At 33.9% G+C, this 15,638-nt stretch overlaps 1 protein-coding gene across 1 annotated transcript; it reads right to left on the reverse strand.

Annotated features, from left to right (window-relative positions):
- Positions 1-3,074: 3,074 nt before the first annotated feature.
- Positions 3,075-7,459, reverse strand: LOC106162750 (uncharacterized). Its single transcript, XM_087010618.1, has 4 exons — positions 5,495-7,459; positions 5,110-5,176; positions 4,355-4,443; positions 3,075-4,201 (listed from the first exon to the last, which is right to left on the reverse strand). Exons 1-4 carry the CDS (start codon positions 7,257-7,259, stop codon positions 3,075-3,077), a joined length of 3,048 nt encoding a protein of 1,015 aa, XP_086866744.1. The 5' UTR covers positions 7,260-7,459.
- Between the last annotated feature and the right edge of the window lie 8,179 nt (positions 7,460-15,638).

Below are 15,638 nucleotides of genomic sequence, written 5' to 3' on the forward strand. Positions count from 1 at the left end.
TATTGCAGTTTGTTAGATTCAATCGTCAACTATGTTCAGAATCTCAGAATGGAGGAAATTGGACATTTAACACTGTTCTATTGATATTTTTCCCATCTCATCAATTTTCTTAGTTGGTCATATAAAAATGGAAGTATACTGTTTATTTTGTTTTGTTTAAAAAGTGTTAAAATGGAAATAAACCCATTTCAGAACAGTGCTGTCTTTTTTACAGTTTGGCATTTTTAAGATGTGACTTTGAAGTTCCATGAGCCTGCAGATCTTTGCTAGTCACATTTTCTGAATATCCATGATACTAATATTTTATGATTAAAAATTGATGGTCATTATGCTGTAAAACATTATGTAATATTGCATCAAAATTTGAAGAAACCCCTATTTTGGGCACTGCTCCCATGATGACCATTTAAGGAAAGTCATGTCACTTACTGTTCTCAAACTTACAGGAAAGAAACATGGGACTAAAATACAGCTTCAGTAGGCAATGCAGTCTGTTTGGTAAAATTTTCTGGTAGTTAAGCAGTTTTTTTGTGAAAATTTAATTTTTCACATATTGGCATTTTCAATGTATGACTTTGAAGTTCCATGATCCTGAAGACCTTTGCTTGTCACATTTTCTGAATGTGCGTTATACTAATATTTTATAATTAAAAATTGATGGTCATTATGCTGTTAAACATTATGTAATGTTGCTTCAAAATTTGAAGAAACCCCTGTTTTGGGCACTGCTCCCATGATGACCATTTAAGGAAAATCGTGTCAATTACTGTTCTCAAACTTACAGGAAAGAAACATGGGTCTAAAATACAGCTTCAGTAGGCAATGCAGTCTGTTTGGTAAATTTTTCTGGCAATTAAACAGTTTTTTGTGAAAATGTAATTTTTCACATATTGGCATTTCCAAGGTGTGACTTAGAACCTCCACGGGCTTGAAGACCCATGCTAGTCACATTTTCTGAAAATTCATGACACTTATATTTTATTATTAAAAATCGATGGTCATTATGCCGTTAAGCATTATGTAATGTTGCATCAAAATAGAAGAAAACACAATTTTGGGTGCTGCTGCCTTGATGACCATTATGGGAAAACTGTGTTACTTATGACTGTCAAACTTTCAAAAAAGAAACACAGGACTAAAATGCAGCCTGAGTTGGAAAAGCAGTCTAATTGGCTTCTTTTTCTGGAAGCTATACATTTTAGTGTAATATTCATTATCTTTTTGGCATATTCATTGTGGGACTCAGAGCTCCCATGAACATGAAGCCGAATGGTAATCATATTTTCTACATGTCCATCCTATTTATAGTCAATAAACAAAAATTGGTGATAATTATTCTCTAATTTATTATGTAATGTTACATCAAAATTGACAACAATCTTTTTGCACTGCTACTGCAAACATTATGAAAAGAAAACTGTGCTACTTATTATCATTTTTAACTTACAAGTACGATTTTTAGGATTGGCCTTCAGCTCATATGAGAAAATCAGCTCTATTGGATTATCATTTTTATTGAATTTATGCATTTTTTGTGAAATTTTCATTTTTCTCATTCTGGCACTTTCTAAGTATAAACTTGAACTCCGATGGGCCTGAAGCCTTATGCTTTTAATTTCGTCTGTGTTACCTGTTGTGCATAAGTTGATGTTGACTGTGCAGTTAAACATAATGTATTATTGCATCAGGATTGGTAGTCTCCTATTTTGGGCATTATGGTTTTGTGCTTTTCTTAAAGTGTGACTTATGGGCCTAAAGACCTTTGAGTGGGTCAGTCTGTAAATTACCCTTGGGTATCACTAGATTAATTTCAGAGTTATAAAGTCATTTGCCTTAATAGGCCATTAAATGAGATTACATAAAGCACACTTGTTGATATTTCCCTGTAAACTCCCAAAGGTAAAGCTCTCTGCTAGATTAATAATAAGGAAGCAGTGATAATTATGCAGGTAAATTTTGTTTAATATTGCAAATAAGTTTTAAATAATATATATATATATATATATATATCAAACTGGAAGATTAAAAGTTTGAATAGCATCTTCATTGGAATTATATTTACCTCAAGCTCTGCCAAGGAGGTCATATTTTCACCCCCGTTTGTCTGTCATCCACATAACACAAAAAGTTATGGACTGATTTTGCAGAAATTTTCAGGAACTGTCGGAAGTGGGCCAAAGAGGACAATGATTAATTTTTGGTGGTGGTCTGGAACAATAATCAATCAATTATCAATAATAATCAACAATTGCTGCCTTGGCAGAGGTCTGCACTCTCAAAGTGCTTTTCTAGCTTTGTTATGTTTTCCTTTATAATTTTTTCTCAAACACTTGCATTTGTGACTTTTAACTCTCATCTGCCTGGGGCTCTGCACATTTTCTGTATTTCCACATAAGCAGTTGTATTGTTTTTTATGTCTTTAAACATTATGTAATATTATTTTATGCACTGTCATCATTTTTCAAATATTGAGAGTTTCATAATGTGAATTTGAACTCTCATGGTCCTGAAACTGTAATTTTATTGAAGGGGTGGACCATCTTCTGGGTCTTCCTGAAGACAGTCAGGTTATTAAGTTTATATTGACTGGTATCTATTTTTTTCTGTTGGAAGACCATCAAAATGGAGGATGGATCAACATAGATACTTTGTAATACTGTCAGAAAATATCTCTGGGTCCGCTCCTGTTATTGACCATGTTACCTGTTGTGCAAGATTAAAATTCAGTGTTGACTGACAGTGCTATTATAAGCATTATTTATTATTGCATCAAAATTGACAAAATGACCTTTTTTGCATCTTTATTTTCTGTTTTTTGTCTGTACATTTGACAGCTTTACTGCCTTGTAAATAAATATACCGTTCTGGGTAATAAGAATATTGAAACTTTTTTAATTGCGAGAATATTTTTTTACTAAATGATGATTTTATTATTATTGGAAATTAAGCTGCGATGTGTGGTACATATGCTGTGATTACGCTATCCTACATCTGTTGCGTTAGTCTACATTTTGCTGGGAATTTTAAAAATCTGTGCGTACAATTTTTAAAGTTCTGGGTACGCCCCTGGCATCTTAAATTAAACCAATAGCTTGGTCAGTTTCCATTGGTTCTTTTTCCCTCTGGGATGGCTTGTAAATGCAAGCCTGTATCTGATGTAGTGCAGGGTGGATTCTGGAAACAATGCTGCAGTGCACTGGCACTTCACTTGTTGTGTCACTTGCTGAACCAACTAATATTCCAATGATAACCCTTTTTCCATTTTCCAATTCCACATACACTGCAGAACCAGAGTCTCCTTGTTGAGAAAATGTTGGTTTATCAAGAGTAGGGGTACTTAAAACTGTTATCATATTTGAAAGTGATTTAGTAACTGGAGGGACACCATCACTGAGGTTAGTATAAAGGCAGTAATCATACGCGGAATTGACCACCCCAGTTGTCAGCCCCGTGGTTGTACCAAATTTGCGCACAAGTATAGGGTCCTGGAGACTACGTATATCTTCTATATCCACATCACTGAATGATGTTTGCTGTGATTGTATCGGAAACAAATTGGCTTCAGCATTTTTATTTAATTCCACAAGTGCAATGTCTACACCATATGGACTATTTGAGCCAGACCCATTGTCAAGTTCAACATCACCTGCATAACATTTTCTAACAACCCCACATCTTTTCAAAGTGCAGCTGTTTTCAACATAGACAGATCTGTTTTTTGCTGTTTCAGGACTGCTGCCATAAGGGCAAACTACATGGGAACATGTAACAAATGCCTGTGGCTTGGTTGATGCATGACCACCCCTGTGCTGATTAACAAATACCCCAAGGCTACCCTGGCTACTTTGTAAACCTACAGAACATCCAATATGTAACTGACTATGATCATTATCTCTGTTTCCTTCATTGTCAGCATTAAGAGAAAATGTCCCTTCCCTGACTTCAACTGGATACCCCTCAAGCTTTTCTGGAAAGTGTGCCATGTTTGTTATGTCACTGCAGTATACTGCAATACAAGGCTTTTTCTCACCAGCGCCATCTGCTTGAATCCTTGAAATAGATATTCTTGAGATGTTGGGATATCTTTGTTGCAAGGAGACTGAATGTTTCTGGATGGCTGCTCCCATTTCTTTCCTAATATCACGTGGAACAAGATCTCTTGTTATCTTTTCTAGGACTTCTTTGCTTATAAAGTCTGGAACTGTGAAAAGTGGTTTGGAAATGAAGCAAAATCAGATGTGAACTTTGTTTAGATGGCCAACAGTATATATTTTTGAGTACATGAATGAATAAGGTGACCAAATGTGATCAAAAAGTTCTTTACAGAACTTATTTACTGCCAAATATTATTTACCTTTGCATTTAAGTAGCTTTTCTGCAGGTTTGGGCTTCTTACATGAAGCACTTGTGTCTGCTGTATCTGACATGCTTTGTCCTGCTTGTCTAAAACAATAATAAAGATGATGTGGCAACAGACTTTGATAGTCTTTTAAGATGATAGATGGCACAGCTAGTGGACATTTATTTATTTGGTCACCATACTGCCACAAAATAAGACCATTACATATTTGTGCTCATTGTGAACTTGGAAACGGTATTTACCAGAAATGTTTTAAAAAAAAGAATGTCAAGTTAGATTAGCTAAGGGTGCAGTCTACATGAAAACATTCTAAATCATAAAAGTTTTTTTATAAAATTGGCTGGACAACAACAGTGTTCTGTTTAATTTTGCTGCATAATGTATATGTCATAGAGAAGATTAGTTTTTTGTGGTCTTTCTTATCCAACCTTGAAGGCGATATTTTAATGCAGTTTGCTTTGATAAGATAAAATACAGACATTCTGTGTAAAATGCATGCATGATGATAATTATACTGATGTTAATCACATTGAGATGCACTTCTCTCTTGTTCAAAGGATGTAAAGAAAAGTATTTAAAATTATCCAATAGTTGACATTTTCCTGTTTGAGTATTTGAACAAACATGACAACCATGTCATGGTCTTGAAGCCTTAGTTGATGATTGATAAATTGTGGATACAGTTGCATTGTATGAAAATTGCTGTTTTTCAATGAAGATTTTATAAGCTATTTGCAAATAATTGTTACCTTCTGTCCAATGAACTTGCCAATTCTGATCCTTCGCTGCTTGTGCTGCTGCTGCTGCTGCTTCCATCTGTAAAAAACAAAAGAAGCTATCCTGCTCAGGGAAATGTATATGATGATAACTATTAATGTGTATAATACTTTATTCTATTTCTAGGCTTACAATTTTTAAGTAAGGTTTTACATTTTTATGAGGATTTCTGCTGGGTACTGGCTAGATCAGATGAGTGGTGAACTGTTTAGAAAGTTACCTGTTAGTCTAAATTATCTATACAATACCATGTAATAGCAGTGATATTCTGGTGAAAAGAGAGCACCATTACAAATTGAAAAGTATGATCTGTTTGAAGCATAGTAGATGCAAAAGATATAATTATGTGCCATTTACCATCTATTCCTTTGTATTGTTTTCCCCTCTCCTCCAATCCCTTGAACCCCTTCATTGATGCAAAGTAGTGGTGTATGTCTTCTTTCCCCATCTGATCCTTCATTGGTGATGGCACAACGTAATTTCCTTTCAGGCTGAGATGATCCAAATGTTTAAGATCCATGAGCTGATGTGGAAGATGAGTGATTCTGTTATGTGATATGTCCAGGTGCAGTAGTGATTGAATTTTGCATATGTCTTCAGGGACGTGTGTAAAATTATTATGTCGAAGTTCCAGATTTGTGAGTTTGGTCATTTTGATGACATCAGGATGTACACTTGAGATTTTGTTCCAATTCATTCCCAGTATCTTAAGCTCTGGAATGTTGCATACTTCAGCTGGAAAATCTGTAAACTGGTTTTCACTAAGTTCCAGATTTGTGAGTTTGGTCATTTTGATGACATCAGGATGTACACTTGAGATTTTGTTCCAATTCATTCCCAGTATCTTAAGCTCTGGAATGTTGCATACTTCAGCTGGAAAATCTGTAAACTGGTTTTCACTAAGTTCCAGATTTGTGAGTTTGGTCATTTTGATGACATCAGGATGTACACTTGAGATTTTGTTCCTATTCATTCCCAGTATCTTAAGCTCTGGAATGTTGCATACTTCAGCTGGAAAATCTGTGAACTCATTGCAACCAAGGTCAAGTTTTGTGAGTTTGGTCATGTTTATGACATCAGGATGTACACTTGAGATTTTGTTCCAATTCATTTTCAGTGTTTCAAGCTCTGAAATGTGGCATACTTCAGCTGGAAAATCTGTGAACTGGTTTTGATCAAGGTCCAGATTTGTGAGTTTGGTCATTTTGATGACATCAGGATGTACACTTGAGATTTTGTTCCTATTCATTCCCAGTATCTTAAGCTCTGGAATGTTGCATACTTCAGCTGGAAAATCTGTAAACTGGTTTTTATCAAGGTCCAGATTTGTGAGTTTGGTCATTTTGATGACATCAGGATGTACACTTGAGATTTTGTTCCTATTCATTCCCAGTATCTTAAGCTCTGGAATGTTGCATACTCCTGCTGGAAAATCTGTAAACTCATTGCAACCAAGGTCAAGTTTTGTGAGTTTGGTCATTTTGATGACATCAGGATGTACACTGGAGATTTTGTTCTGATACATTCTCAGTGTCTCAAGCTCTGAAATGTGGCATACTTCAGCTGGAAAATCTGTGAACTGGTTTCCACCAAGGTCCAGATTTCTGAGTTTGGTCATTTTTGTGACATCAGGATGTACACTGGAGATTTTGTTCTGATAAATATTCAGTGTCTCAAGCTCTGGAATGTGGCATACTTCAGCTGGAAAATCTATGAACTGGTTTGAACCGAGATCCAAGAACATAAGATTGGTCAACTTGTTGACATCTGGGTGAAGACTGGTGAGTTTGTTGTTCCTTATATTCAGTTCTTTTAATTCTGGCAAAGAACAAATTTGAGTTGGAAACTCTTTGAAATCATTATGCCCAAGGTCAAACTTCCTCAGATGTTTTAGCTGCGAAATAGAGTCAGGGAGATGTGTTAGATGATTCCATGATAAATATAAGTACTGTAGATTACTGCAGCTACTAATACTGGATGGTAGACTAGTCATCTGTCTGGACTGCAGCCACAGATCTGTCAATTGGTTCATTTCCTGCCATGATGGCTCAGTTTTTTTCCCCTTTTCCAATTCTTGGAGAATAAGAAGTACATCTTTTCTTTCCCTTTCTTTATAAGCCATTGTTCAAATTTTTATCTTCAACAAGTCTACTCCAATGTATATTTTCATAAATTTGAATTAAGAAGACCTTGTTCCAGTGGCTACGCTGTAGTATTATGTGTCCTCTTTGAAGGTATCTTCTCTGTGTTGAGTCTTGTCCCACCAATAAATTTTCTAAGCTCTTTGGTATAAAAACTGTGATTGAGTTTTTAGCAGGCAGAGCATATATAAACTATATGGATTATATTATCACTGCTAAGTTCTAATGTCAATTCATCTTTGCAAAATAATGCAATAAATCCTGTTTTTGTTGCATGCATGAGACTTGCTTTGAATTTGAAAAGTTAGGGACAATATTTGCATGATGTTCATGTGCAGTCAATTTTTGTTATCAGCTCTCAGTAACAGGAATTAATACATTGCATTTTATTAGCAATGCCGGGATTTATGATATTTTATATTATTATGGTGGACAAAAATTGCAAAATTATTATTATACATAATGATCATACTTAGAAATATATGTTCTCTGGTATGTTTCTTAAAAACACCTGTTTCTACCAAACTATGGATGGTGTTATGTCAATTTAGTATCAGATATTAATGGTTGACTGCATACTAGTATGTAAGACATTTATGTTCTTTATTCACAAGTGATTATATCGTTTCCCTAAAAAGAATAGTTGTATATCACCTGTCTAAATTTAACAGCACATACCCCTGTATATGGACATTCATGTGAATTAACTGTATTTTTTCCTTTTGATCCTATACTTACTATTAGTAAGCTATCTTGATATTTACTTACTTAAATCATTTCAATATTCTTGTTCTACATGTAGTACTGAGTATAGAATTATTTCTGTAAATGTGCTGTTTATTTATGTGCTTATGAATCTATGTAATCGAGTGGGAAGAAGTTAAACATTTACAAATTGAAATATGTATGTGAAGGTGCATATCAATAAAGAAATATGATTTTACGTGTATAAAGCTTCATTTTTATGTACAGACACAGATGTGTCTGTACATATAGCCATCATCTGCGTCTGTCGTCGCCGTCGTCGCCGTCGCCATGCACTTTTACCGATAACACGATAAGTGGAAAACCATTTTGCCTTTTGATTTGAAACTTGCAGAACTGATGAATATTTATAATACGCAGGTCAAGTTCGAAAATCAGCATGATCGGGTCACTCTTAGGGAATTTATGCTGTTTTTTCACTTTTTTCAACATATATACAGCACCGATAACACGATAAGTGGAAAACCATTGTACCTTTTGACTTGAAACTTACAGAACTGATGAATATTCGTAATATGCAGGACAAGTTCGAAAATCAGCATGATTGGGCCATTTTTAGGGAATTTATGCTGTTTTTTCACTTTTTCAGCATATATGCAGCACCGATAACACAGTAAGTGGAAAACCATTTTACCTTTTGGCTTGAAACTTACAGAACTGATGAAAATTCTTAATACGCAGGTCAAGTTCGAAAATCAGCATGATTGGGCCATTTTTAGGGCATTTATGCTGTTTTTTCACTTTTCAATATAAATGCAACACTGATAACACAATATAAGAAAAACGGATTGGCCAATTGGCATTATATTCACAGGAGTGGTCAATCTTACTAAAATGCAGGTTGAGTTCGAAAATCAGCATAATCGGGCCATTATTTTAGAAGTTATACTGTTTTTTCACATTTCCTCAGATTCAATTATTAGGCATGTTAACAGTCTCATTATTGAACTAATTAGATGCGTAAAAGTGTTTGTTTGATATTTCCTGCATCTTTACAACATTGTTAGTTGATTATGTAAAAAAACATGGTAAACTTGTTATCATGTATTGTGTTATAAAGTGTCAAAAATGGAAACAAACTCATATCATTGCAGTTTGTCAGATTCAATCATCCACTATGTTCAGAATCTCAGAATGGAGGAAATTGGACATTTAACACTGTTCTATCGATACTTTTCCCATCTCATCAATTTTCTTAGTTGGTCATATAAAAATGGCAGTAAAATGTTTATTTTGTTTTATGTTAAAAAAGTGTTAAAATGGAAATAAACCCATTTCAGGACAGTGCTGTCTTGTTTACATTTTGGCATTTTCAAGATGTGACTTTGAAGTTCCATGGGCCTGAAGACCTTTGCTTGTCATGTTTTCTGAATGTCCATGTTACTAATATTTTATTAATAACATTTGATGGTTATTATGCTGTTAAACATTATGTAACGTTGCATCAAAATTTGAAGAAACCCCTATTTAGGGCACTGCTCCTATGATGACCATTTAAGGGAAAACATGTCACTTGCTGTTCTCAAACTTACAAGAAAGAAACATGGGTCTAACATACAGCCTCAGTAGGCAATGCAGTCTGTTTGGTAAATTTTTCTGGCAATTTAACAGTTTTTTGTGAAAATTTAATTTTTCACTTATTGACATTTTCAAGGTGCGACTTAGAACCTCCACAGGCTTGAAGACCCTTGCTAGTCACATTTTCTGAAAATCCATGACACGTATATTTTATCATTTAAAATTGATGGTCATTATGCTGTTAAGCATTATGTAATGTTGCATCAAAATAGAAGAAAACACAATATTTGGTGCTGCTGCCATGATGACCATTATGGGAAAACGGTGTTACTTATTACTGTCAAACTTTCAAAAAAGAAACACAGGACTAAAATGCAGCCCGAGTTGGAAAAGCAGTCTAATTGGCTTCTTTTTCTGGAAGTTATACACTTAGTGAAATATTCATTATCTTTTTGGCATATTCATTGTGGGACTCAGAGCTCCCATGGACATGAAGCCTAATGGTAATCAAATTTTCTACATGTCCATGCTATTTATAGTCAATAATCAAAAATTGGTGATAATTATTCTATAATTTATTATGTAATGTTACATCAAAATTGACAATAATCTTTTTGCACTGCTACTGCAAACATTATGAAAAGAAAACTGTGTTACTTATTATTATATTTAACTTATAAGTACGATTTTTAGGATTGGCATGCAGTTCAAATTAGAAAGCCAGGTCAATTGGGTCATCATTTTTATTAAATTTATGCATTTTTTGTGAAATTTTCATTTTTCTCATTCTGGCACTTTCTAATTGAAAACTTGAACTCTGATGGGCCTGGAGCCTTATGCTTTTACTTTCATCAGCGTTACCTGTTGTGCATAATTAAAATTTTATGTTGACTGTGCAGTTAAACATAATGTATTATTGCATCAGAATTGGGCAGTCTCCGGTTTTTGTGCATTATTGTTTTCTGCTTTTCTTAAGGTGTGACTTATGGGCCTGAAGACCTTTGATAGACAAATTTGTGTGGTCAGTCTGTTAATTCCCCTTGGGTATTCACAAGGCTAATTTCAGTGCTATAAACTCATTTACCTAATTAAGTAGCCATTAATTGAAATTTCATAAAGCACACTTGTTGATATTTCCCTGTTAAGCTCTCTGCTAGATAACATAGTGTCCATAATAAGGAAGCAGTGAATAACAGCTTCATTAGAATTATATTTTTGTTGTTTCTATTTAATTTTTTCTCCAACACTGGCATTTTTAAGATGTGATTTTTAACTCCCATCCACCTGAGGCTGTGCACATTTTCAGTATTTCCACATAAGCAGCTGTATTGGTATTTATGTCTTTAAACACTATGTAATATTATTTTATGCACTGTCATCATTTTTCATATATAGGGACTTTCATCATGTGAATTTTAACTCTCATGGTCCTGACATTGTAATCTTATTGAAAGGGTGGATTAAGACCATCTTCTGGGTCTCCTGAAAGACAGTCAGATTTTAAAGTTTATATTTACGGGTTTCTGTTGGAAGACTATCAAAATGGAGGATGGATCAACAAAGATACTTTGGAATACTGTCAGAAAATATCTCTGAATCTGCTCCTGTTATTGACCATGTTACCTGTTGTGCATGATTAAAAATCAGTGTTGACTGACTGTGCTATTATAAGCATTTATTATTGCATCAAAATTGACATAATGACCTATTTTGCATCTTTTTTTTCTGTTTTTTGTCTGTACATTTGACAGCTTTGCTGCCTTGTTCACTTTTTTCAGCATATTTGCAGCACCGATAACACGATAAGTGGAAAACCATTTTACCTTTTGACTTGAAACTTACAGAACTGGCCCCCGTTTCACAAAGAATCTTAAATCCGTAGACGTCTTACTCGAGCTGGGTGGCCTAGCTAGGTCGACTTAGCTGAAGTCGACTTGGAGTGTTTCACAAAGAATCTAACGTCTTAGCTTGGCGTGCTTACCGTAGTCGACGCGCACGAGAAACTCTTCAAGAAAAGGAGGTGTAAAATTGCAAAAGTTTCACAAGACATGACGTTTCATGGCCTCTTTCGGCCGAGAACGATCGTTCATCAACGATAAAAGTCAGCCAAAACACAAAGTTTGTTTTTGAACTTTATTGATTAGTTTAACTTCAATACAACTTCAAAGCAACAGTTAAACATAAGCTTGTCGTGGAACACTACTGAGGGACGTCTAGCGGTCAAAAACATAAACAAACACGCGATCGGCTGGGTTAAGTGGAATTTTATTTTTTATTTCAATATTCCATAAATGTCAGTGCTATTCAAGGATATTATAACATGTAACACAATATTTTGAAGGAGGTATGTTCTTTCCAAATTTTTGTTGTTTATGCTCTCATTTACAGAGTTTTAGTTGAGCTTGCCGACTTAAGTCTCCTCCCGAGGAGGCTTGACATCGTCGACTTACAGCTAAGAAAAAAACGACGTAAGCGACCTTTTAGATTCTTTGTGAAACGGGACTTAGTGACGTAACGACTTAATTACGTTGGTAACCAAGCCCTAAAAAGTCAGGGAAACCGACTTAAGTTTTTTTGTGAAACGGGGGCCAGATGAATATTCATAATACGCAGGTCAAGTTCGAAAATCAGCATGATTGGGCCATTTTTAGGGAATTTATGCTGTTTTTTCACTATTTTCAATATAAATACAACACTGATAACACAATATAAGAAAAACGGATTGGCCAATTGTAACTATACTCACAGGAGTGGTCAATCTTACTAAAACGCAGGTTGAGTTCGAAAATCAGCATAATCGGGCCATTATTTTAGAAGTTGTTTTTCACATTTCCTCAGCTTCAATTATTAGGCATGTTAGCAGTCTCATTATTTAACTAATAAGATGCCTAAAAGTGTTTGTTTGATATTTCCTGCATCTTTACAACATTGTTAGTTGATTATGTAAAAAACATGGTAAACTTGTCATCATGTATTGTGTAATAAAGTGTCAAAAATGGAAATAAACTCATATCATTGCAGTTTGTCAGATTCAATCATCCACTATGTTCAGAAACTCAGAATGGAGTAAATTGGACATTTAACACTGTTCTATTGATACTTTTCCCATCTCATCAATTTTCTTAGTTGGTCATATAAAATGGCAGTAAAATGTTTATTTTGTTTTATGTTAAAAAAGTGTTAAAAATGGAAATAAACCCATTTCAGAACAGTGCTGTCTTGTTTACATTTTGGCATTTTCAAGGAGTGACTTTGAAGTTCCATGGGCCTGAAGACCTTTGCTAGTCACATTTTCTGAATATCTGTGAAACAAATATTTTATAATTAAAAATTGATGGTCATTAAGCTGTTAAACATTATGTAATATTGCATCAAAATTTGAAGAAACCCCTATTTTGGGCACTGCTTCCATGATGACCATTTAAGGAAAATCATGTCACTTACTGTTCTCAAACTTACAGGAAAGAAACATGGGACTAAAATACAGCTTCAGTAGGCAATGCAGTCTGTTTGGTATTTTTATTTATTTATTTTTTTTTTTTGGCAGTTAAACAGTTTTTTGTGAAAATTTAATTTTTCACATATTGGCATTTTCAAGGTGTGACTTTAAAGTTCCATGATCTTGAAGACTTTTGCTTGTCACATTTTCTGAATGTCCATGTTACTAATATTTTATTAATAACATATGATTGTCATTATGCTGTTAAACATTATGTAATGTTGCATCAAAATTTGAAGAAACCCCTATTTTGGGCACTGCTCCTATGCTGACCATTTAAGGGAAATCATGTCACTTACTGTTCTCAAACTTACAGGAAAGAAACATGGGTCTAACATACAGCTTCAATAGGCCACGCAGTCTGTTTGGTAAATTTTTCTGGCAATTTAACAGTTTTTTGTGAAAATTTAATTTTTCACTTATTTGCATCTTTATTTTCTGTTCTTTGTCTGTACATTTGACAGCTTTGCTGCCTTGTTAACATAAAGCATAGTAACTAGTGCACTAAAGTTATAGAGAGTCTTTCTTTTTATAAATACAGATGCATTAATATTTCATTTAATTGGACTGATTTACCAGTATCTTGCTAGGCCAAAGTATAGGTAGACAAGATCAGACCAACACTTGGGCTAAAGCTATTTTGTGAAACTAAACCTAAATGGCCATGTAATCTTTTAAAATTTCTTAGCTGCAGCAATCTGAAGATCAGATGGCATAATATTTTCTAGTTTTATGGTTTAAGTTGGTATAAGGCTTTGAATACTTCACCAAGAAACTTGTGTGCTTCTGATGAGCCATCAGCAAAACAGAAGTTGGCCATTTAATTTTTTAATTAAACATTTGGTAAAAATAATCATTCTATTTTATAAGCCTGCTCCTTATCATGTGTTGAGCATTGTTTAGCATGAATAAGACCATAATTGATAATATTGTGGTAAATAACATGTAAGTGTCAATTATAAAATTGGTTGGAATTTTAATGTCAAAGTACTCTGTTTGTTTTGTTTTCAAACCACATTTAATAAATAATCTGTGAAATGCTCTCGATGTGAACTTGAAGGAGCTGCATTAATTAATTCTTGGACACTAGGCATCAAGTAATGGACAGCATTCATTATTTATTTATTTCTTAATTTTTCAACATTGTCTGAACACCATATACAGTGTATATATATATATCATCATGGCACATTAAGAGATAGAGAAAGAGAGAGGGAAAGAATTACAGTAGTGGCATAACAAGACTTTCGCCACTACGAAACAGAAATGTGGCAATTAGTTTTACCTTGTAGCAACTTTTAAATTTTGAAAATATATTGCAAAAATATTGGAATTTTTCTAGCTTTAATTTCCTTATTTTATATTTTTAATTTCTTGGAAATAATTTAAAAATGGATGCTTAATACTTTGTTCTAAAGAATTTGCTCCCCCTGTCACAAATCTTTCTTCTCATAAATCCATAAACAAGTGCAAAAAATACTAAAACAGTATGTTAAATTATTAAAATTATATTAAAAGCAAAGAAAAAAGACAATTCTAAAAGCAGAACTTCCAATTTTAGTATAACGTAGTTTGAAGCAATTTTTTTTATTTATAGGAAATACATGCAAGAAAAAACAAATTGATGGAAGTCTTTTTTTGTTTTTTTTTTCAAACATTACTCTTTACACTCACGTCCCAGTAAAAATCGACACAACCTGCACCATTGTATCACTCATGGTACTTCATTACTCTTTCCCAAAGGTAAGCTGGGTGATGATGTCATTTTTGTGGAAACATTCTCAAAGGAGGGTATAAAAATGTGCAGAGCTAGCAATCAGTCAGACAATTTTATTGTGAATATCTAGTGAAAAAAAACCCTGTGATCCAAGCAGAGGTTAACATTCCACACCTAGTACAAAATTGCATGATGATAGCCCTGCATAACAGATGGAGCCCTGATCAAATATCAATTACCAATTTCAAAAAGGGGTAAGTTCCTGAAGAAATCATTGATTCACCACAACAGATAAAAGCTTTTCAGGTAAAAAAAACACCACAGTTCAAAACATCTTAGTGCCCAGCTGTGCTAGAGCAGTATTCAAATGTGAAGAGCAATATGATCTTAACAAAACATTTGTCACATAGGTGGCAGATACTTTTTGCTAAAAATGCTCACAAAAATCCCCACTATTTTCAACAACGAAGCAATGTAGTGAAGGTGTTACAATTAAGTTTGAGCTACAACTTGGTTGCCTAATATTAAGACACCAGAGCTCAGATAGACAGTTTGTTGTTTTATATGATATGATGAAGTGATCATTTCTGATACTTTAAGGTAAGAAATTCAAATCAATAGAGTGAAATAACTTCCAAATTTAACAGCTAAGATTAAGGTACTATATCTATAGCTTGTTTTTTAGAAGGGGAAAAAGAAGGGTAAATTTAATGGAAAATCTTCAAAACTTCATTTCATTAACCTTCTTTCATCTTTTTCAATATAGTACCAGTAAGATATACATGCAGTTAAAACAGAATTTTCTTCCTAATTACCTGTACTACAAGGTTTAAAAAACTAATTTGAAAATAGCTATTTTGT

The sequence above is a fragment of the Lingula anatina genome, chromosome 4, assembly GCF_051362555.1.
Source record: "Lingula anatina isolate TDL-2025a chromosome 4, LinAna3.0, whole genome shotgun sequence".
Lineage (NCBI taxonomy): Eukaryota > Metazoa > Brachiopoda > Lingulata > Lingulida > Lingulidae > Lingula > Lingula anatina.